Genomic DNA, 25950 nt, shown 5'->3' with positions numbered 1-25950 from the left:
GAGTGGCATGGACATATATACACTACCAGCTGTAAAATAGATAGCTAGTGGGAAGCAGCCACATAGCACAGGGAGATCAGCTCAGTGCTTTGTGACCACCTAGAGAGGTGGCATAGGGAGAGTGGGAGGGAGACGCAAGAGGGAGGAGATATGGGGATGTACGTATATGTATAGCTGATTCACTTTGTTATAAAGCAGAAACTAACACACCATTGTAAAGCAATTATACTCCAATAAAGATGTTAACAAAAAAATAACTAAGTTGGCATAACTGGCTATACAATGTGGAAAAAAATAAAATTACATTTCTACCTGTCACTTTCAACAAAAATGAATTCCAGGGCCAAGGACTTTAGGAAGAGCAGAGTAAGGACTTGCAAAAATCCACTCTTCCATAAGCAAATATAATACTGGTAAATTTTTTCAAAATAGACTCTTTTAGAACTCTGGAAATTAGTTTTGCAAAAACTCAAGAAGTGTTTATTTAAGAAATATGGCTGACTTGGTAAGAACAGTGAGCTCTGTGGCATTTCAACTTGCCCTAATCCATCCCCTCTGTGCAAGTTTGTGGAAACTTTGAAAACCAACAGTATCACAACCATGATATCTGTGAAAAACAGTAGCCCAGCAACAGCTGGAGGAAGGAGAACAGTGTGGTGCTCCCCCAAATTCCCACTCCAGTGAACTGTCAATATCTTATCCATCAGGATACTTGCTGAAAAGCTCCACTCCCATGGTTTGGCTTTATTTGACCTGACTCAGAGATTGCTCTTACAAACAGCCTTAGACCCAGGGCATTTGCTGAAAACTACCAGCAGCAACACTGCAGCTATGTGCAGCAGCAGCCTAGCCAACTTGAGGTAACAAGAGGCTGACCAAAACACTTTAAAAGGAAAAACTGGGAAATGAGATATTTATTGGGTCTTTGAAAGACTCCAACACATTCCTGGGACTCCAGAAGGCCTGGCACACATGTAGGAATGTGCACATACCAGGGAAAGACCTAAAAGAGCCTAATCTCTCGTCTCTGGCCAACCTTGAGGCAATGTTCAAGCAGCAATTGAAGGCTAAGGCTTGTAAACTACTTCCTTGAGCACTGAAGACATCCTCCCACCCACATGTACACACCCACAGCCCCTCAGCAAAGGCTGGGAAACTCTGTGCCAGGCATTTAAAGAAATCTCTATCTAATCATTAGTTACCACTAAACTAACTGAGCAGAGGCTTCAGTGACTGCAGAGACAAAGAATACAGACTTTACAGTAATTAATTAATCCAGGAAACTCATTAAACAAATAAACAGCAAATATAACAAGTCCAGAAAGGAGTGGAAATCTGATTTCCAGAGTTGCCCCAATATTATTTCAACAACAACAAAAAATACAACACATGCAAAGAAACAGGACAGTATATCCCATACTCAGAAAACACAGCATTCAATAGAAACCGTCCATGAGGAAGCTCACATTTTGAACTTATGAGACAAAGATTTTAAATTATGTGAAGTTACTGTAAATATATTTAAAGAACTAAAGGAAATGATGTCTAAAGAATTAAAGGAAAATATGAGAAGGTATGAGAATTATGTCTCACCAAACAAAGAATATCAATAAGGAGATACAAATTATACAAAATGAACCAAACAGAAATTCTGAAGTTCCAAGTATGATTTCTGAAATGAAAAAATCCTAACAGCAAAATCCTAGATGGTCCTAACAGCAGATGTGAATTAGAAAAAAATCAACAAATGTAAAGGCAGGTTAATTAAGATTATCCAGTCTGAGGAACAGAAAGAAACAAATAGAGCTTCAAAGACCTATATGATATCAACAAGCTTACTAACACAGGGATCCCAAGGGGAAAGGATAGAGAGGAAGGAGCTAAATAAATATTTAACAAAATAATGGTCCAAACTTCCTAAACTTGATTAAAAACATTAATCGACATATCCAAGAAGCTCCACAAATTCCAAGCAAGATAAACTCAAAGATATGACCACCTAAACACATCATAAGTCAAACTGGCAAAAGCCAAAGGTAAAGCAAATGTTGAAAGTAGCAAGAGAAAATCAGTTCAACATGTACATATGGTCCTCAATAAGGTTAACAGTTGGTTTCACATCAGAAACCATGCAGACATGAAGCCAGTGGGATGACATATTCAAATTGTAAAAGAAAAAGACTGTCAACCAGTAATTCTATATCCAGCAAAACTACCCTTTAAACAGAAGAAAAGTTATTCCTAGGTAAACAAAAACTTAGAGAATTTGTTGCTAGTAGACCTTTTCTATGAGAGATACTAAAGGGATTCCATCAGGCTGAAATGCAAGGACACTAGAGAGTAACTTAAATCCAAACAGAGAAAAAAAGAGCACCGGTAAAGGTAACTCTATATATCAATATAAAAGACATTATAGACATATTTTTATTGTATTATCTTCTTCTATCTGATTTTAAAATGTATACATCAATAATTATATTACTTGCTGATAGGCTGATAATGTATGCAGATGTAATATGTACGAAATAATAGTATAAAGGTATGGGGTGGGAATAGAGGTATACTGAAGGAAAGTTTTTGTATATTGTTAAAATTATGTTGGCATTAACTTAAACTAGATTTTTAAAATTTAAGATGGTATCTGTAATCCTAGGGTAACCACTTAGAAAATAATTCAGGAAAACACAGTAAAGGAACAACGAAAGAATTAAAATGGTATACTAGACAATATTTCACACAAAAGAAGGCAGTAATGGAGAAACAGAAGAACAAAAAAAGATAAAAGACATACAGAAAACACAAAGTGTTAGATGACAATCCTTTATGAGTAATTATGTTAATGGTAAATAGAATAAACACGCCAATCAAAAGGTAGATTATTTGAATGTATTAAAAAAATATGATCCAACTGTATGCATTCTACAACAGAAACACTTCAGATTCAAAGACACAAATAGGGTGAAAGTAAAAGAATGGAAAAAGATATGTCACACACACACAAAAAAAAGACAGACTGAAAAAAACTATTTCTAAGTACATAAAAGAAAAAGGATGTATAGTTGACCCTTGAACAACATGGGTCTGAACTGCACAGGCCCATTTATACTTGAACATGGGTTTAAACTTATGTGTGCATAAGTGGACCCAGGCAGTTCAAACTCATGTTGTTCAAGGGTCAACTGTACAAGATCGTGGTTGGTTGCATCCGCAGATGTAAGGATATGGAGGACTAACTATGGGACTTGAGCATCTGCAGATTTTGGTATCCTTGGCAGGCCTCAGAACCAATCCCCCATGGATATCAAGGGATGACTGTATATATAATACATATATATAAAAGAAAAAGGATGTATACTCATATGTAAGTATACATATATTTACATGTATATATAAATTCGAACTTCACAGGGTAGGAATTTCAGAAGTCTAGTGACATAAGAAAAAGATCAAATTCATTAATCAGGCAAATACAACTTAAAACAACAAAGAGATATTGTTTATTACCAACAATGCAGTGGCAAAAATGTTTAAGTTTTATAGCCTTCATATTCATTGGTCTGGAGAGACAGTGGTACAACCACTTTGGAGGACAATTCAGAAATATCCCTAAGAAATTATGACCTGCATTTCTGTATGACCTTTGTTTCTGTGTACACACACTTAAAAAACCCTTGCCTGTGTATATAAGATATGAACAAAGATGTTCACTAAAGTTCCCTACTGAAAACTTTGGAAACAACCAAATGACCATCAAAAGGGGAATGGCTAAAGAATATGCATAACTTCATAAAATACAATAATCAAAAGTAGTTCAAAACTAATTACATTGTATGTATCTATATGCATATAATCTTGAACCATTACTACATGGAGAAAAAATTGCCAAGTAAGAGGTGTGATATAATTAACATAAAAATTCATATAAGGTAATACTCTATTCTTTAATACAGGAAAAAACCCTATATATATATGTATAAATATATGGAAAAGATCTGGAAGAATGCACTCCAAACTCCTAACAGATTATAGACTAATGGTCAAAGGGGGTTTTATCTGTAATACTCTAATTCTTTAAAAAGAATATATTAATATATGAGTTGTATAATTTAGAAAATACTTAAAATGTACAAATTTCCTAACTGGAATATTGGTAATATCCTATGACTCTCTGGAAAGATCTCTGGATATATTTTCCATGCTACAAAGTGTTGATATGATTTCCATCACATTCCTTCACATGTGATGGAAATCATAACAATATCTTCCATATTTTATTTTTGGCAAAAGTGTAATCAGAAAATCATAATAATTCTATAGTGGTATTCTACAGTGGTATTACTGAGAAAAAAGGTTTTAAGAGCATTATATCTCCATTTTCTTTTATTACCCAGCACTTCTAATGAAAAGAAAGCAAATACTTGGTATCAAAATCAATCTAAATGAAATTTAAAAGATTACTATTTTTGGCTGTGCTATTAAAAGAAAACTAATATTGGAACTGTAATTTAATAAAAGCATATACATACATGTGCAAATGTCAAAAGTCTGATATTGTATCCTAATTGAAAGAATAAAAAGTCTTCCAGAATAGAAGAAAAAATAAAAAGTCTTCCAGAATAGAAGAAAGAAAAGATTCAGTACCATTAATGCTTTACTTTTCTGGTTTAAATTATTAGTGAGTCCTCCAGAGAATATTTAAATGTTATGCCCACATGTTAAGAAATTTGAGTAAGAAGGAAAGTAATAAAGAGCTGGAAAATAAGTGCATTCCTAAGCTTGATATAATAATTTTGGCTTACCCCTCTATGATAATAAATTTAAAAATCATATTTCACAATAATAATTCTACTTTAAATATTTATAGATAAGTCTATAAATTCAAGTCTATAAATTCTACCATTCAATAGTAGTTCTTCCAAGTTATCAGGATTTCGAGCAAGCTGTAGGATCAAAGCAGAACCCCGAACCTTGTCAGGAATATCTTCATATAATAACTCAATGTACTCATCCATGTCATTAATGTTAGCAACTTCATCAATCTGAAACAAAGGAAGAGGAAGGAAGTACTCTAAAAGAATAATGCTCAACAGAGCCAATGTCAAAGGAATGGTATTCTGTGATCAATAAACTGCCCTTGATAGTAAGAGACAAGTTTTCAAAGGACTTAACAGTTGCCATCTTTTTGTAGAGGGGGAAATTAGACCTTTGGGTGATAGGACTCCTGAGTGAAAGTAGTCATAAACCATATGATAAAATGGGATGTATATAAACTCTAAAACTGGCCTATTTATATTGATAAAGTATCTTAAATGTAATTCAAAATAGTATCTACCATAAGAAATTAAACATACTTTAAAACATAGAATAAGAATATTTAAAACATTTCACAACTTAGTTATCAAAATAAATTATGTCTAAAAGACACACCCAATAATTTTTGCCTTTATTAAATACTGATTTTCTACCTTTTTCAGGTAGTTTAAGTTCAACCATTTTTTAAAATTCCACATTTGTTTAATGTGATTGTATGAATTATTGATGGTAAAAAGCAATACCTTAGAATCAATTCTCTATTAGATAAAAATACAGTCTTACCTCCATTCCTTCAAAAGGAGGTGGATCTTTAGGCTTGCTTGATTTTTCTTTTTTTTCTGTAAAAAGATTTTTTTCTTATGAGAAGAGCAATGTTTTTAGGTTTCTGGGTAATTTTTATTTTCAGCAGCTGAGTTTAATTCTAGCTAAGTTGGGGATCTTCAAATGGGTAATTTATGAAATAACCTTTTTTCCAATGTATAAAAAATGCTCATCTATAATGCATTTGTTCTAATAAGGATATCACGGAGAGTATAATAAATTCTATAAATAATAAGTTATGTCAGGTAGCAATTTAAACTTCCTCTTTGGCTAACATTTTAGGTATGTAAATAGCCAGACTTGCCAACAAGAAGCAAAATACTCCGTTTTGAGTTTTCTTTCTTTTCCTAATTCACATTTAAGAATAGGAAAATCAATAAGGCAAAGAAAAACTCATGAGTTGAGTAATATAAAAGCTAAAATAAAAATTAACAAAGGAAAAGGAAAAGAAATAACTTGGATAAAGTTAAAAAGCTAAAATACAGTTGCTGATTTTTTAAACAAAATTAGGATCATAAATTAAAAGGCAAATGTTTAATATTTGTGTTAATTTAATCCTCACTTGTTCCCAAATGAATTAAAGAGGTATTCAAAGGTGTTGAACACAACTTTGAGTCATTTTTTATGTTGAATTATTTGATTCATAGCAGAACTTCATTTTGTGAAAAAAAAATTATCAAAAATGCTTCACTGCTCTGATCTGCATCAAAAACCTAAGCAATGAATGTACATTAAAATAAGTTCAAGTAGTATCAAATTTTTGATTCTATAATTAGCAAATGTTTTACATATAATAGGAATTAGCCCTGATTGTTTTCAGAGGAAGGTAGCTGTTATGGACAAAGTTATGTCTTTTTTTTTTTTTTAAAGTGGTTATTTTTTTTTTTAATTAATTTATTTTTGCTGTGTTGCGTCTTTGTTTCTGTGTGAGGGCTTTCTCTAATTGTGGCAAGCGGGGGCCACTCTTCATCGCGGTGCGCGGGCCTCTGACTATCGCAGCCTCTCTTGTTGCAGAGCACAGGCTCCAGACGCGCAGGCTCAGTGGTTGTGGCTCACGGGCCCAGTTGCTCCGCGGCATGTGGGATCCTCCCAGACCAGGGCTCGAACCCGTGTTCCCTGCATTAGCAGGCAGATTCTCAACCACTGCGCCACCAGGGAAGCCCAAAGTTATGTTTTCTTAACAGCTAGATTTTTCCTCAAACAGATAATTTACTATGACAGTTAATTTAGTTAAGCAAAGAAAAAAAAATACTTATGGTAAAGAATCACATAATCAAATAACTATTATTGTTTTATTTCAACCACTTTTAGGGCTAGGTTTCTGGCTTTGAAATAGTGAATCAATAGTAAAAAAGAAAGAAAATGGAATAGTTTTTAAAAATAAGTGTACAGGGCTTTGCTGGTGGTGCAGTGGTTGAGAGTCCGCCTGCCGATGCAGGGGACAAGGGTTCGTGCCCCAGTCTGGGAAGATCCCACATGCCGCAGAGTGGCTGGGCCTGTGAGCCATGGTCGCTGAGCCTGCGCGTCTGGAGCCTGTGCTCCGCAACAGGAGAGGCCACACCAGTGACTGGCCCGCGTACCGCAGAAAAATAAAAAATAAGTGTACATATACTATAGTATAGCATTTCATATATGCCTCCAAACATTAATATCCATTTAGAGAAACATATCGATTTGAATTAATTTATCTACTTATGATAACATGAAAATTTCCTCATATTCCTCTAATTTCTGGGGAAGGAGGTAAGAAGACTGATTTACTCTGAAAACTCAGTGAAAGGGTTTTCATTTGTTTAAAGATATTTTATTACAAATGCCCTCGGGATTATATTAATTTAGCATTAGGAAAGATCAGTTTTAACTATATTGTACAACCTACAATAAGTACACACACATCTTAAAGGAGCATAGCATTTATTTTTCTCACTTACTTATTGAAGCTATCTCTCATCATTTAGTAACACTGTTAACAGGAATATTGTATCAAAAAATAGTTAATAAAATTTTTGATAATATTTTCCTTATAGCACTTGTTATTAATAATTAATAGGGATACACTGAGTGCCAGCTATGTAGTTGGAAACAATCAAATTCAAAATGTTCATTTTTGCTTTTAAATAAATTCACAGCTATTCAATTCATTCAACACATATATATTGATCATATAAAGTGTGTTAGATACTATATACAGTGCCAATTAATAAAAGTATATATTAGGCACAAGGCATTTTATTTGCTGTGGATGGGAAGACTGGTTAATCTGAAAAAAGTCCAAATGAATTTTCTCTTTCATTTTTCTATTTAATACAATCAAAACTTAAGTATAAGTTATTTCAAGGGTACCATATTTTAGAATTCACCAATGATAAAAGAGAGATATATGTTAAACTTAATAAATACTATGAAATGGAATAACTAACCATTGAATAATCTGAGATGACTTTCCATTCAAATGTCTGTACTCTCGTTTTGTTTTGGGTTTGGATTATTCGAAAATGTCTTCTATAAATAATCAACTGCTTAGCTCTAATATTTTAATGGCTTGGTTCTTTTATGAAGTAATTAAAGATAGAAAAATGGTAACAACAAAGACGTTTAGGAATGAAAAGGTAATGTTTTCCTAACAAAGATTCACAAAACTTATGCATATGACATATATTTTAACATTTAAATAAGAAATCCAAATTATCAATTAAATGTCAATAAAAACTTTAGAAAATATAAATCTAGTTGCTGGCGTAGAGAAAACAGGTTTTCTGCTCCCAATTTTCTCCTTTTATTATTCTAGGATCAATATGGAATTTGCCTTTTTACTCTTTATTTCAGCACATGTGTACACACACAGTATGAAATAGATCATTTTGGAAGCATCTAACATAAAGCCTGGCATGTAGGAAACTAGTATGTTTCTTTATTATTTCATTCACTTACTTAGAGCACTGGCAAAAGAAAACTCACCATTCAAATATCAAAAGTACAAACTATAGTCAAACAACTCTGGTTTTACATTAAAAAGTTAGGAATTCTTCTGCTTACCTTTTCCTGACACTGAATCACGGCGGTTCTGGAGATAGTACAACAGCTGTTCTACCTCATTTAGCTTTGAGGGATGAATGAGTTTACATTCTTCAACCACCTTTCGTGCCAGGGAAGTTATATCTGTGTTGGCATTGAGACTCTTAAGACGAATGCTGCAGGCATATCAGAATTTTCCAACTCAGGTATTATTAAAATAAGTGATAACTTAAACAATACTTCTTTTAAATAATTTACAAAACATTTAAGTGTACCTAACATAATCTCTTTTAGTAAAATATAATAAAGTATTAGATATAATTAGGCTTAGAAAAAAATGCAAAGCAATGATTTTCCTTGAGCTGGACAAATAAGATAACAAAAGGAATGGTAAAATCTACATCTGACTCTTCTAGGCAGGATAGCATATCCAGAGAGCTTGTTTTTAAAGTCTTTCTGATATCACATAAAGTTTTTAATTATTATTAGATGTGAAAATCCATACTGCCAAAAATGAATCATTTTCTTGACCATATTCACAGTCATTTTCTTTTCAGTTAGGGGCAAGACACAATATTAATATATTCGGATTCAGTTGTTCTGATGGAAATTATATAGAAGACACAAGAAAAAAAAGTAGGATGCATTTTAAGATCTATATGAGTAATGCTGGGGAACAAATAAATATAGTTATACCTGCTAGTACATTAAAAAGAAAGACAAAACAGGTTCTCCCTCCTTTTTAATTTAATCCAGGAGATTCACTGGAAGGTCAATAAGAAAAGGTTGTTCAAAATCTGGAAACAACGACCAATTTACGTGGATTCATGGCACCAAAGAAAGCTATAAGGACATAAAATTAGGTTCAGGGTGAAGACTCAAACTGGTGGCAAAAGATTCTTGCAAAGTAGATGCATTCATGCAAAGCTTAGATTCAAAAAGAGAAACATAAGAAAGTAGCCACTATGTTGAAATACTTCTTAGGGAAGATGGCCAATTTTTGGAGACACTCAAGGTATTAGAGGCAACAGGGACAGAGACCTCAGAAAAATGTCCTGCACTTAGCATCTGTGAAATCATTATTCAGATACAGATAATCTCTCCTGAAACAAGTCTAGTAAAGTGATTTGAATACTGTTCACAGCTTTATAGTCATCCTCGAATCTGGTCCTCTTGGGATCTATAAGCTACCTAATAGCCTTTAATAAATTCCTTTTATGCTTGAATTTTCTAGAGTGGCTTCTAATGTCTGTAACAAGAACCCTAGCAATACTCTGTCCCTTTATTTTAATTTTTTTCTAATTTATTTGGCTGTTTAAGTTCCTACCTTTTAAATCTTTTAAACTGTTGAATATTTTTGTATAACTTTAGCTGCCCATCAGAAAGCAGAGATATAAAGGAAAGTCTATTCAGAGAAAAACTCTCAAAAGACATCTCCACGTTTAATTTTAACAAGGAACTGGGAAATCTTGAGTTTCCATAAATCTGATTGAGAAGAAGCACAACAGAAACGCTATAAACATGTATTTTTGAAATTTTCCTACTAGTTTTTTTTAGCAGTTTTAGGTTTACAGAAAATCTGTGCTGAAAGTACAAAGTTACCATATATGTCCCCACTACCCTCCCCCAGTACAGTTTCTTCTATTATTACCATCTTGTGATAGTGTGGTAACTTTGTCACAATTGATGAATCACTATTGATATATTATTAACTAAAGTCTAAGTTTACATTGGGGTTCACTCTTTGTATTGTATAGTTCTGTGCACTTGGACAAATGCATAATTTCATGTATCCACCATTAAAGTAGCATACAAAATAGTTTTGCTACCCTAAGAATGCCCTGTGCTCCACATATTCTCCCCTCCCACCCCCGAACTCCTGACAACTTCTTATCTATTTTTACTTTAGTTTTGCCTTTTCTAGATGGTCATACAGTTGGAATCATACAGTATATAGCTTTTCCAGTCTGGCTTCTTTCATTTAGCAATATTCATTTAGGTTCCTCTGTGTCTTTTTATAGCTTGATGGTTGATTTCTTTTTAGTGCTGAATAGTACTTGACTATATGGATGCAACACAGTTTGTTTACCCATTTGCCTACTGAAGGATATCTTGGTTACTTACAATTGTTGACAGTTATAAATAAAGCTGCTATAAACATTCATGTGTAGGTTTCTGTGTGGAAATACATTTTCAACTCATTTGGGTTAATATCTAGGAGCACAACTGTTGGATCATATGGTAAGTGTATGTTTAGCTTTGTAAGAAACTGCCAAAATGACTTCCAAAGTAGCTGTACCATTTTGTATTTCCACCAGCAATGAATGAGTTCCTGTTGCTCTACATCCTCACCAGCATCTGGTGCTATCAGTGTTTTAGACTTTACACATTTTAATAGGTGTGCAGTAGTATCTTGATTTAATAAAGCAGATTTTTTCTATCTTTTTTTAGATTTATTTTCTACCAATACATATATTAGCAATCTGATTCATCATCTTCTTTCCATCCAAGTAACAGAAAGATTCTCTTCTGTTAGTGTGTACATCTCTCTCCTAAATCCTTCCCTTGTTAAAAGAGACAAAGAAAAATTATGTAGGACTAGAATTTTTAGAAAATGTCAGCTGTATGTTTACTGATTATTTCTAAAATAAAAAAATAGGCCCCCTTCATTAGGCAGCCCATGCCTATTAGTAATACCAAAAACTCATACCAAAAAATGCCCATATTGGGCTTCCCTGGTGGCACAGTGTTTGAGAATCTGCCTGCTAATGCAGGGGACACAGGTTCGAGCCCTGGTCTGGGAGGATCCCACATGCCGCGGAGCAACTAGGCCCGTGAGCCACAACTGCTGAGCCTGTGCGTCTGGAGCCTGTGCTCCGCAACAAGAGAGGCCGCGACAGTGAGAGGCCCGCACACCACGATGAAGAGTGGCCCCCACCTGCCACAACTAGAGAAAGCCCTCGCACAGAAATGAAGACCCAACACAGCAAAAATAAATAAGTAAAATTTTAAAATGCCCATATTATTTTTGGACCTTAACCATACATTTCTCATAATGAAATGTTCAGAAAACTGGGACTCTGTTGAAGGTGAGCTTATACATTCCTTTATCCGATAAGGGAGAATGAAATACATGTCTTCTGGACCTGAGCCATAGCACTGACTACCACAATTTAATGACAGTTTCATTTCACACCTATCTCAATCTATATGAGTGTCCCCCTCAAAACCTTCACCCCCAGCTGCCACCATTGATAAATCCTCTTGAACTATAAACAAACCATATTCTCCTTTTGCTCCCACAATATGATTCCTCTGCAAACCTTGAGCAGCCAGGTTGAATACCACAAAGTTGGGTTACAGAGGTTTTTCCCATACTGATGTTTAAATCCACTTACACTAGCCAGTTGGTAGTAACTCTTTCCAGGTGGCTGACTCTAGTGAATGTACCCCTTGTCTAGAAAGCCTACAGATTTTCAAACAATAACAACATTCTCACTTAATTTTTTTCTTTTTTTGCGGTACGCGGGCCTCTCACTGTTGTGACCTCTCCTCTTGCGGACCACAGGCTCCGGACGCGCAGGCTCAGCGGCCATGGCTCACAGGCCCAGCCGCTCCGCGGCATGTGGGATCCTCCCGGACCGGGGCACGAACCCTCGTCCCCTGCATTGGCAGGCGGACTCTCAACCACTGCACCACCAGGGAAGCCCTCACTTAATTTTAATTGAATAAGGCTACTGACTACACCATTAAAAACTAAAAACTAAATTTCTCTCATGAAATGTGGATGCATGAGGTTCTAAAGGCAAAGACCCCTAATCTGCTAGCTTTTCTTTGGAAGTCAAATTAATAAAATCTCAAGAGATGTTACTTTCTCAAAATGTACAAAATTTAGGCAGCAATAACAAACACACAAATGGAAGAAAGTGTGAGAGAACACAAAAAACTGTGAGCATGTGAGTTAAAATCTACAGTGTAAGTATGTATGTGTGCATGTGTATATCTCTTCAATCTAGTGGATTATCCAAAGACTCATTTATTTTTAATGAATTACCTGTGTAATTTAGCCTTTTAACCCAAATAAGAAGAGAGACTACAGATCTTAATAAGACAGTAGGTAGCTTCTCTCTTCAGGTTTCTATACAATGAAGTTTCTTAATTGAAACACTATAAAAATTTGGGGCCAAATAATTTTTTGTTTGTAAGTGCCTATCTTACGCATTATAGGATGTTTCGCAGCACCCCAGCCTCTATCCACTAGATACCAATAGCACCCTCCAGTTATGAGAACCAAAATGTCTCCAGGTACTGTCAAATGTCCCCTGGGGGAAAAATCCTAACCAGTTGAGAACTACTGCTATATATTTAAAATATAGTGCTGTTCAGTGTGCTAAATACTATCACATGCACTTCTAGCATCCTGAATATACTTAATACCACCAAAACACACTAACTTTTTAACTAGTTCCCAAATCAAAATTATCTATGGGGGGAAGAAAGTTGGGAAAGAATACTAGGTGATCTCAGACCCTCTCTACTTCCATAAAACTATGGAAGGAGCGCAAGATCATCGGCAGCGCAACTGAAGACTAATGAAGAAGGCCAGTTCCCAAGGGACTCCTGAAAGTACTATGAAAGCAGGAAGGAAAGTGTGTAGAACATTGGGAGACCTAAGCTCAATTCATTTAGTCAGAAAATGCTTGTCCTATTACTAATATCTTTCACAGTGCTAGATGTTTAAGGGATGAATTCAAGGTACATGCCCCATTTGTGAATTCTGGATGTCATATCACTTTCTGTAATTCCAGGGAAAAAAGCACAACACAGGATCCCTTAAGATACAAATTTCCTAAATTAAGCTAAAAAGTCCTATATAAACATATCTTTTATAGTTGATTTCACAAGTTATATTCTATTATATGCATTTACTAAATGGGATAAATAAGAATAGGCATTTTTCATTAGGTTCCAATTATGCTCACATAAACATGATTTTCTCTGGAATATACTCTATATTTATAATTTAATATAGTCTCTGCTTCACTGAGATAATGTATGTCTGTAAGAACGCCATAATCATTTATCATCTATGCAAGTTTAAATAACATCAGATTTCTATAAAGTTTACTACTTTCAAATGCGCACAAATGAAGAAAACTTACATTTTTTGGCATTCCTTTCGTTCTCCCAACATGGGATCCCCCATTTCTCCAAGAATGGTAGCTTCCACTTCATATTGAACAATGAGTGCTTTTTCTGATGGATGTACATCAATATTTCCTCCTTTAACTTTCCTATTAATATAAAATAAAAACAGACATAGCTACATTAAAAGCTCACAAAACATGCAAGGTTTTTATCTAGTTCCTAGTTCCAAAAACATGTGCGCTGGATTAACATATGCATTTAAATCAGATTTACTCTTGACTTGGACCAAGAAATAACTCTTTTTCTCCAACTCTGTAAACTCTGTACTGTACATGTAATTCTTGGTCTTGCAGAAAGTACCTTTATGAATAGCTCTGAGAAAAAATACATTTACCCAAAGAATCATGCATAACAGCCAGTGAATAAAACAAACAATTAAGATGGTTTTGGAGAGAATAACCTCAACCAAAAGTCAGCAATTCAAAACCAAAGGTAGCTACCCCAAAATTTACATTAAAAAAAAATAAACTGCCCAATAATTGGCCCATTAACTGTATCACAGAATGACATGAATTATCTAAACTGCAAAATAATATTGATTATGTATTATCTTACATAATTATATAAATTGAATTAGTACCTAAATCATTCTTCAAATCACACACAAGTTGTGTAACAAAAAAGCATTTACAGGTTATATTCTATAGTCACAGATCTCAAATTATAGTGCCATCAGTAGTTTCAATAGAAAGATTTTATATACTTTGTCCTCAGACCCCTACAGTTATAGAACAAATTTTTTTAATTGAAGTATAGTTGCCTTACAATATTATACTGGTTTCAAGTGTACAACATAGTGATTTTATATTTTTACTTTGGCTATAATCCCTGTGCTGTACATTACATCCTCGTAACTTATTTTATACCTAGCTATTTGTACCTGCTAATCCCCTTCACCTATTTTGGCCCTCGCCCTACACCTCTCCCTTCTGAGGACCACTAGTTTGCTATCTGTATCTCAGAGTCTGTTTCTGTGATGCTATATTCGTTCATTTGTTTTATTTTTATATTTTACATATAAGTGAAAACATACAGTATTTGTCTTTCTCCGCCTGACTTATTTCACTAAGCATAATATCTGCCAGGTCCATCCATGTTGCCACAATAATGAATTAACCACTACTTGTTATTGGCCACTTTAGGATCTGATAAAATGAGTTTTATTAAAGGAGATTAAGCAATGGAAACAAGCAAAATTTCCCACTGTAGTCCGAGCCAGCTAGCTGGCTAGTGAGGTCTTTTAGCCTAATGGGAAGGAACAGAAATATGACAACACCTTAAATTCCAATAAACAGAAACTCAAAGCTTTTCCTTCAGTTAGGAATAATTGGCTTATTATGCATATTTGCAATGTAATTTTTAAATTTTTTTTCACCAGAATTCTTTATTACAACAAGGGTAAGGCTCTTCAGTCTGTATTAGGACAATGATTAAGAGTCAAGTGTAGAGACAGAGTAGGAAATCAAATATACAGAAGCTAGAGTCTAGGTAGGTCAGCAACTAAACTGACAGTAAGACATACAGAACAAAGCCTATAAAGAATAAAAGCAAAAACCAGGTAGGCCAGTCAAAAACAGGGAGTTGGGTAATTAGATATATACACACATATTAAAGAGAATGGTACAGCTTCCAAAAGATAATATAAATGCATACAAGTTCAGACTAGCAGTCAAAAGCTAGAGAAACCACAGAAATGAAGAGAGTAAGAGAGCTGAAAAACAAATGTAATGTAGCATTAAAGAAACTAATTATAAAGAGAACTAGTTATTTGCTTCCTGATGAAATGGAGAGCAACCCCAGTACTGAACTTCTTATATAGGAGAGGGTAACTGTATCCAATTGAAGAGAATCATAAGGATGAAATGTAAGTGCAGATCCTAAGAGTAACCTTATACCAGCACTTTCAAAGAGGGTCTTCCACATATTAACAACTGACGGAAAAGCATAATTGTTATCCTCTGGTCTGATATTTTGCCTTTCTCCAAAGAAATCAAATAGTTCAAAGAACCTCACTATTGCTTTTCAGCTTTCGTTTGCTTTTTTCTTTTCTGTATGTGTGTTTTAAAGAAGTTAATTAATTTTATAATATTTATTTTTTATTACGAATACAATTTATGATTACTGTAAAAAAACAACACAGAAATTAGCAAAGAGAAAAAATAAACTGAAAAAGTTAGAAGAAACCAATTGTTACCATTTAGCACATACACATCCAGACATTTTTCTATCTATATGTAAATAATATATAATGAGAGAATGTCAGCTCTAGAATTTCTTTAAAGAGGCTTAAGGGTAGCAATCTGGTAGGGTTAAAACTACATTTGAATAGCAATTTACATAACGTTGACACAAGTATTAAATGTTTATATCATTGTGGGGGCTGATGGAGATTATGGGATGGATAAACCTCTTCCCTGTTCCCCTTGGCACTGTCACTGAATATATAAAATACACATATTACAAACTAAGCTCATATTATATATACTGTGTGTAACATACTTTCCAAAATTACTATATAATGACTTTAAAAGAATACTTTGCCTTTAGAACTTCATATAGTCAAATACTAGATACTCCATTTGTTGAACACCTTGATTCTTTTTTTTAACATCTTTATTGGAGTATAATTGCTTTACAATGGTGTTAGTTTCTGCTGTATAACAAAGTTAATCAGTTATACATATACATAGGTTCCCATATCTCTTCCCTCTTGTGTCTCCCTCCCTCCCACCCTCCCTAACCCACCCCTCTAGGTGGTCACAAACCACCGAGCTGATCTCCCTGTGCTATACGGCTGCTTCCCACTAGCTAGCTATTTTACGTTTGGTAGTGTATATATGTCCATGCCACTCTCTCACTCTGTCACAGCTTACCCTTCCCCCTCCCCATATCCTCAAGTCCATTCTCTAGTAGGTCTGTGTCTTTATTCCCATCTTAACCCTAGGTTCTTCATGACCTTTTTTTTTTTTCTTAGATTCCATATAGATGTGTTAGCATACGGTATTTGTTTTTCTCTTTCTGACTTACTTCACTCTGTATGACAGGCTCTAGGTCCATCCACATCACTACAAATAACTCAATTTCGTTTCTTTTTATGGCTGAGTAATATTCCACTGTATATATCACCTTGATTCTTTATTTCTAACTTACATTGCATGAAATTTACAAGATTCCCTCACAAAACATTCAAAACCATTTGCAGGACAATTGGCTGATTTACAACGTAATTTACAAAATTACATTTTGTAATTCAGTTACTCTGTATTTATGAATGATATAAATATTTTTAAATTGACAAACATGGTTTCAAATTCTATTTTGGTTGGTAAAATATTCCAGCTTTTTGGACACAATTATGAATTATGTCTACATGCAACCTGTGACAAGTACACATCTGCTGTTGATAGCTGATTTAGTATGAAAAATTGCTTTTACCATAGCAATGTGCCTCATCAAAATTTATACTTGTATTATCACCACAAAATGAATAATTTTATCTTAAATGCTATACTTTTTTTTTACATCTTTATTGAAGTATAATTGCTTTACAATGGTGTGTTAGTTTCTGCTTTATAACAAAGTGAATCAGTTATACATATACATATAACCACTGCTTTGTGGTTATATGTATATGTGGTTATAAAGACACACTGTATGTGTCTTTATTCCTGTCTTACCCCTAGGTTCTTCATGACATTTTTTTTCTTAAATTCCATATATATGTGTTAGCATACGATATTTGTTTTTCTCTTTCTGACTTACTTCACTCTGTATGACAGACTCTAGGTCCATCCACCTCATTACAAATAGCTCAATTTCATTTCTTTTTATGGCTGAGTAATATTCCATTGTATATATGTGCCACATCTCCTTTATCCATTCATCCGATGATGGACACTTAGGTTGTTTCCATCTCCTGCCTATTGTAAATATACTTCTAACCTGAATTTGACATGGCATTCATAATGATGTCAGATATTTAACAATTGCGACAATGAACTTCAAATGCTTTACTTGGAATCCATGAATCAGGTGAGAAATAATTTAGCCCATTATTAGAATTAACTGATTTACTATTTGTAGCATCTCATGACACTGATATTAAACTTATATCTTTTAACTGTCTGCAAATTTCTTGTACTAATGGAGCCTTCTTAATAACAGGTCTACTTCACCTTTTTTTTTTTTAACCTGCACAAGAAAACTGGAACCAAAAATGTGCTAAATTGATTTAGAAAAAGTTTTGCTTTTTTAATCTCAATATGAAGTCATGCTTCACATACTGATGTAAGATATACCTTTCTTTATCTACATGTGATAATTGTCACCTTCAGGCAGAGTATTCTTAATTACTAACTTCTAAAGTACATCCTGATGTTTCTAGACTTCATGTGGTCGATGATATCATTATGATCCCTACAACAGATAACAGATGCTGACTAACACTGTGCTCCATATTCATCATCAATTTCCTAGAGGAACAAAATTTATCCCTTTATTTTTCATTAAACAGGTTTTAAAAAAAATTATTGCTGTCAAAAGGGTTTATTACAGGTTTGTGTTCAAGACTGTGATGTAGGAGGTTCCTGAACTTACCTCCTCCCATAGATGCACTGAGTCTATACCATCTATGAAACAATTTCCTCTGAATGCCCCCCCGCCCCCACCTTGGGACCTCCCTGGTGGTCCAATGGTTAAGACTCCATGCTCCCAATGCAGGGGGCTCCCAATGCAGGGGGAGTCCACACGCCACAACTAAAAAAAAAAAACAAAAAAACCCAAACTAGCTGAGCAATGCCCACAAATGGAGCAAACAAGAAAACCCACATTGAAGCAAATAAGAGAGACTGAGACATAATCTTGCCATAAACCCCACGTCTGGTGTGGAGACCCACAACTGGGCAAAAACTCACACCTGAGCTGCTACTTGAGGAATGAAGGATTTGAACCCTACATCTGGAACCCAACTTTTAAGACCTACACCTGAGAGACAAGCCCCCAAAACATCTAACTTCCATGAGACCCCAGTGGCTATATCAAAACAGTGAAACAGTTCTTAAAGGGCTTGCACATGCAAGCTCACCCACCCTAAAGCCTAGAGCAGAGGCAACTGACTAAAAAGCACCTAGACCTTCTGTTAAAAAGGATTATTTGTTTATCTTAAAGGGTCAACCTGAGGGGCCAGCATCTAATTTAGCATATGAGTCTACTGAAATACACAGGATGGAGGCTGGCAGATTCCATCTTTATGCTCTCCAGATCACCAGTATCTCCCAGAAAAGAGCTTGTACTGCTGTCTTCTGGTGCCCTGATTATTGCAGCTGCTGCCCAGGGGACACCTCTAGATCACCTGACTCTGGTGGCCCTCAGGGCTTACGTTCCCAGGTCTCACAGGACCATAACAGAGAAAGGGAGTTCTTAACCGGCTACCACTCCCAGGGCACAGCAGAGAGGCAACAGACTGAGGCAACCAATCTTTCTATGAAAGAGATCTGTTAGCTTATCTTCATAGCTGTGGACTTAGCGGCAGCCTTCTAATTAAACACATCTAAAGGCTGACTGTCATCCTCTCCAGAGACCTGGGAGAGCACTCTCCCTCTGTCCCACTCCAGAGCACTAGTATATCCTGGAGGAGAGCTTGTACACTTATCTGGTGCCCCAGTTTTTGTGGCTGCCACCCAGGTGATCACCTGGTTCTTGTGGCCACTGGGGCTTGTATTCATGAGTTCAAAGAGACATTAGTGAAAGAAAAAAAACAGTTATTAACTGGTTATTACCCCAGGACTCAGCTCAGAGGGAGCACTAAAAATAAAGTAGGCTACTTGGACAATCACTAAGGTCTGAAAGACAACCAAGAGCTAGGCATGGTTGAATAAAAAGGTTCATCTCCTAAACAAGACCACTCCTTCCAGAATGGGAGGGGTGGCTGTTTTATCTAATGCATAGAAACCAACACAGAGTCAAGGAAAATGAAGAAACAGAGGAATGTGTTTCAAGAAAGAACAAGATAAAACCTCAGAAAAAGACCATAATGAAACAGAGATAAAGAGTTAAAAGTAATGATCGTAAAGATGCTTGCTAAGTTCAGGGGAAGAATGGATGAACAAAGTGAGAATTTCAATAGAGATAGAAAATATTAAAGTACCAAATGGAAGTCACAGAGTTGAAGAACACAATAATTGAACTTAAAGATACAACAAAGGGCTTCAACATTAGACTCGATGAAGCAGAGGAAAGGATCAGTGAACTCAAAGACAGGGCAACGGAACACACCCAGAGAAGTAAAAAGAACAAAAAAGGGGTGAAGACAGCTTAAGGGATTTATAAGCTAACATCAAGCAGACCAACATTTGCAATAGAGGGGTCCTAGAAGGAGAAGAGAAAGGGGCAGAAAACTTATTTGAAGAAATAATGGCTGAAAGCTCCATTAACCTGAAGAAAGAAACAGACATCCAGATCCAGGAAGTCCAGAGAGTTCCAAAAAAAGATGAATCCAAAGCCAGCCACAATAAGACACATTATAATTAAGTGTCAAAAATCAAAGACAAGGAGAGAATCTTAAAAAAACAGTAAGAGAAAAACAACGTGTTGCATGCAAGGGGAACCCCCATAAGACTATCAGCAGATTTTCAGCAGAAATTTTGCAGGCCAGAAGTAGCAAAATATATTCAAAGTGCTGAGAGGAAAAAACTGCCAACCAGTTTTTTTTTTTTTTTTGCGGTACGCGGGCCTCTCCCGTTGCGGAGCACAGGCTCCGGACGCTCAGGCTCAGCGGCCATGGCTCACGGGCCCAGCCGCTCCGCAGCATGTGGGATCTTCCCAGACCAGGGCACGAACCCGTGTCCCCTGCATCGGCAGGTGGACTCTCAACCACTGTGCCACCAGGGAAACCCTGCCAACCAGTTTTTAGTCTACACAGCCAAGTTCTCCTAGTGAATTGAAGGAGAGATAGTTTTCCTGAAAGATTTATGAAAATATAAATCTCACTGGTAAAGGTAAATATGTTGTAAAACTCAGAATAATCTAAAATGTTGTAAAGGTGGTAGGTTGGTCACTTATAAAGCTAGCATGAAAGTTAAGAGATAAAGTAGTAAAAATAACTATAACTACAAACATTTGTTAAAGACACACAAGATTAAAAAAATGTAAATGATGACATTAAAAACGTAAAATGAGGGGAGAGTAAAAATGTAGAGCTTTAGAATGTGTTCAATCTTAGGGTGTTAACAACTTGAAATAGACTGTTATAAGTGTTTTTACGTAAGCCTTATGGTAACCACAAAGCAAAAACCTATAGTAGATACACAAAAGATAAAGAAATCTAATGACACTAGAGAAAATCTACAAATCACAAATGAAGAGAGCAAGAGAAGGAGGAACAGAGGAATTACAAGAGTCAGAAAACAATGAACAAAATGACAATAAGTATCTACCTATCAATCATTACTTTGAATGTAAATGGACTAAACTCTCCAATCAAAAGATACAGAGTGGATAAATGGTTTTTAAAAATGACCCATCTATATGCTGCCTACAAGAGACTCACTTCAAATGCAAGTACACACTCAGATTGAATGAAGGAATGGAAAAACGTATTCCATAAAAATGGAAATCAAAAGAAAGCTGAGGTAGCTATATTTATGTTGGGCAAAATAGACTTTAAGATAAAGACTGTAATAAGAGACAAAGAAGGGTATTATATGATAATACATGGGTCAATCCAATAAGAAAATAAAACATTTGTAAATATTTATATGCCCAAAATAGGAGCACTTAAATATATAAAGAAAATATTAAAAGACCTAAAGGGAGAAATACACAGCAATACAATAGTAGGAAGAGACTTTAATACCTCACTTTCATCAATGAATAGATTACCTAGACAGAAATTTAATAAGGAAACATTGGCCTTAAATGACACATTAGACCAAATGAACTTAACAAACATAAACAGAACATTCCACCCAAAGGAACAGAATACACATTCTTCTCAAGTGCTCATAAAACAGTCTCAAGGATAGATCATATGTTAGGCCACAAAACAAGTTTTAATATTTTTAAGAAGACTGCAATCATATCAAGTATCTTTGCCAACCACAACAGTATGAGACTAAGAATTAATTACAAGAAGAAACTGGAAAATTCACACATAAAGTTTCAGCACATACTACTGAACAACCAATGTGTCAAAGAAGAAATCAATACCTTTAAACAAGTAAAGGTGGAAATACAACACACCAAAACTTAAAGGATACAGAAAAGCAGTTCTAAGAGGGAAGTTCATAGAGATAAATGCCTACATCAAGAAACAAAAAAATGATCTTAAATAAACTAACTTTACATCTTAAGCAATTGGAGAAAAAATAACAAACAAAGCCCAGAGTTAGTAAAAGGTAGGAAAAAACAAAGATTAGAAGGGAAATAAATGAAATAGATACTATAAAGACAACAGGAAAGATCAATGAAACTAAGGGGTGGTTCTCTGGAAAGGTAAATAAAATTGACAAACCTTTAGCTAGGCTAACCAAGAAAAAAAGAGAGGACTCAAACACAGGCATACCTTGCAGATACTGCGGGTTCAGTTCCAGGTCACTGCAATAAGGTGAGTATCATTATAAAGCAAGTCATGTGAATTTTTTGGTTTCCCAGTGCACATAAATGTTATGTTTACACTATACTGTGATATACTAAGTGTGCAATAGCATTATGTTTAAAAATCAATGTACATACCTTATTTTTTAAAATATTTATTTCTAAAAAATGCTAAGCAGCTGCGCCTTCGGCAAGATATAATCTTTTGCAATAGTAACATCAGTGATAACTGATCACAAATCACCATAACAAATATAGTAATAATGAAAAAATTTGAAATATTGGGAGAATTACCAAATGTGACAGAGACAAGAAGTGAACAAATGCTGTTGGAACAATGGCACCAATAGACTTGCTTGGCTCAGGGGTGCCACAAACATTAACTTATAAAGAATGCAATATCTGCAAAGTGCAATAAAGCAAAAGGCAATAAAACGAGGTATGCCCATAAATAAAATCAGAAATAAAAGAGACATTACAATTGTTACCACAGAAATATAAAAGATCTCAAGAAACTACTATTAAAAATTATACTGCAACAAATTAGACAACACAGAAGAAATGGATAAATTCCTAGAAACATACAACCTCTCAAGACTGAATCATGAAGAAACAGAAAATCAGAACAGACTGATTCCTAATGAGGAGGTTAAAACAGTAGTCAAAAACCTCCCCAAAAAAGCCCAGGACCAGATGGCTTCATGGGTGAATTCTATCAAACATTGGAAGAATTAACACCAATCCTTTTCAAACTCTTCTCAAAAACTGACGAGGAAAGGACACTCCCAAACTCATTTAATGAGGCCAGCATTACTGTTATATCAAAACCAGACAAAGACACCAAAAAAAACAAACCTGATGAATACAGATGCAAAAATCCTCAACAAAATGCTACAAAACTGAATTCAACAATACTTTAAAACAACAATCATACACCATTATCAAGTGGAATTTATTCCAGAGATATGAGGATGGTTCAACAAACACAAATCAATCAATGTGATACACCACAAACAAAATGAAGGATAAAAGTCATATAATACCATTTCAATAAATGTGGGAAAGGCATTTGACAAAATTCAACATACATTTATTATAAAAACTCTCAACAAAGTAGGTATAGAGGGACGAAACTCAACACAATATAGATGGTATATGACAGGCCCACAGCTAACATTATACTTATGGGTGAAATATTGAAAGCTTTTCCTGAAAGATCAACAACAAGGCAAGGATGCCAAGTCTTGCTACTTCTATTCAACGCAGTATTGGAAGTGGTAGCCAAAGTAATTGGGCAAGAAAAAGAAATGAAAAGTATCCAAATCAAAAAGGAATAAAGCCATCACTATTTGCACATGACATGATATTATATAAAGAAAATCCTAAAGACTCCACCAAAAAACTGTTAGAATAAACAAATTCAGTAAAGTTTTAGGATACAAAATCAATGTATATAAGTTAGTTGCATTTCCTTACACTAATATGAACTACCAGAAAGAGAAATTAAGAAAACAATCTCATTTACAAACGCATCAAAAAGAATAAAATACCTAAGAAATAAATTTAACCAAGGATATGAAAGACCTGTATATTGAAAACCATAAGACAATAATGGAATAAACTGAAAAAGACTCAAATAAATGGAAAGATATTCCATGCTTATGAACTGGAAGAATTAAAATTGTTAAAATGTCCATACTATCCAAAGCAATCTAAAGATTCAATGCAATTCCTATCAAATTCTCAATGGCATTTTTCACAGAAATAGAACAAAAAATCCTAAAATTTGTACAGAACCACAAAAGAGCCTGAATAGCCAAAACAATCTTGAGAAAGAAGAACAAAGTTGGCAGCATCATGCATCCTGATTTTAAACTATATTACAAAGCTACAGTAATCAAAACAGTATGATATTGGCATAAAAACAGACACACAGATCAACAGAAAAAATAGAGAGCCCAGAAATAAACCCACATATATATGGTCAATTAATTTATGACAGAGAAGCCAAGAGTATACACCTGGGAAAAGACAGTTCTTTCAATAAATAGTGTTGAGAAAACTAGATGGCCATATGCAAAAGAATAAAACTGTACCTCTATCTTATACCATACACACAAATCAACTCAAAATGGATTAAAGCCTTAAATGTAAGACCTGAAACCATAAAATTCCTAGAAGAAAACATAGGCAGTAAGCTCCTTGCCTTTGGTCTTGGTGATCATTTTTTGGACCTGACACCAAAAACTAAGGCAACAAAAGCAAAAATAAATGACTGGTACTACATCAAACCAAAAAGCTCCTACAGAGCAAAGAAAACCATCAACAAAATTAAAAGGCAACCTACCAAATGGGAGAAAATATTTGCAAATCATATATCTGATAAGGGATTAATATCCAAAAAATATATATAAGGAGCTCATACAACTCAATAGCAAAAAACCAATCTAAGCAAAAAATGGGCAGAGGATCTGAACAGACATTTTTCCAAAGAATATATATAGATGGGCAACAGGTACATTACATAAAAAGGTGTTCAACATCACTAATCATCAGAAATGTAAAATCAAAATCGCAATATCACCTCACACCTGTTAGAATGGTTATTATCAGAAAGTCAAGAAATAACAAGTGCTGGAGAGGATGTGAAGAAAAGAGAGGCCTGTGAACTGTTGGTAGGAATTTATATTGGTTCAGCCACTATGGAAAACAGTGTGGAGGTTTCTCAAAAAATTGAAAATTGAACTTCCATATGATCCAGCAATTCTGTTCTGGGTATTTATCCAAAAGAAATGAAAACACTAACTCCAAAAGATATATGTACCTCCATGTTCACTGCAGCATTATTTACAACAGCTAAGACATGGAAGCACCCTAAGTGTCAATCAATGGATGAATGGATAAAATATACGTATATCTGTGTATACACCCACCCCCCACCCCACACACACACACTGGAATATTATTCAGCCATAAAAAATAAGAAAATTTTGTCATTTACAACATGAATAGAGCTTAGGGCAATGTGCTAAGTAAAATAAGTCAGAGATAGAAAAACAAATGCCATATGATCTCACTATTTATTTTTATCTAAAAATAAAGCAAAACAAACAAAACCTGAACTCACAAATACAGATAACAAATTGGTGGTTGCCAAAGGTGGGAAGTGGTTGAAGTGGATGAAGTAGGTGAAGCTGGTAAAAAGGTATAAACTTCCAGCTATAAAATAAATGAGTCCTGGGGCTGTTATGTACAGCATGGTGACTATGGTTAATAATACTATATTGTATATATGAAAAACTGCTAAGTGAGTAAATCTTAAAAGTCTCATCACAATAAAAAAGTTACTGTATAGTGACGGATGTTAACTAGACTTACTGTGATAATCATTTGGCAATATATACAAATACTGGATCATTATGTTGTACAACTGAAACTATTATAATGGTATATGTCAATTATATCTCAATTAAAGAAAAGATTTCAACTCAATGACCTAAT

General features: G+C 34.7%; 1 protein-coding gene across 2 annotated transcripts in view; it reads right to left on the bottom strand.

The window, feature by feature from the left end:
- KIFAP3 (kinesin associated protein 3) overlaps positions 1 to 25950 on the bottom strand; it is a 165294-nt gene that overhangs the window by 128282 nt on the left and 11062 nt on the right. For both annotated transcript variants that reach the window (XM_089911285.1, XM_022560136.3), the window contains exons 2-5: positions 13812 to 13943; positions 8671 to 8825; positions 5596 to 5651; positions 4898 to 5039 (exon numbers count right to left, since the gene is read on the bottom strand). In XM_089911285.1, coding sequence (XP_089767411.1) covers positions 4898 to 5039; positions 5596 to 5651; positions 8671 to 8825; positions 13812 to 13943 — 485 coding nt within the window. The remainder of the gene's footprint in view (positions 1 to 4897; positions 5040 to 5595; positions 5652 to 8670; positions 8826 to 13811; positions 13944 to 25950) is intronic.

This window comes from Delphinapterus leucas, chromosome 1, assembly GCF_059928025.1.
Source record: "Delphinapterus leucas isolate spDelLeu-1000000601 "Yukka" chromosome 1, BTC_Dleu_Yukka2, whole genome shotgun sequence".
Classification (NCBI taxonomy): Eukaryota; Metazoa; Chordata; class Mammalia; order Artiodactyla; family Monodontidae; genus Delphinapterus; species Delphinapterus leucas.
This window is presented reverse-complemented; position numbering and strand designations above follow the sequence as displayed.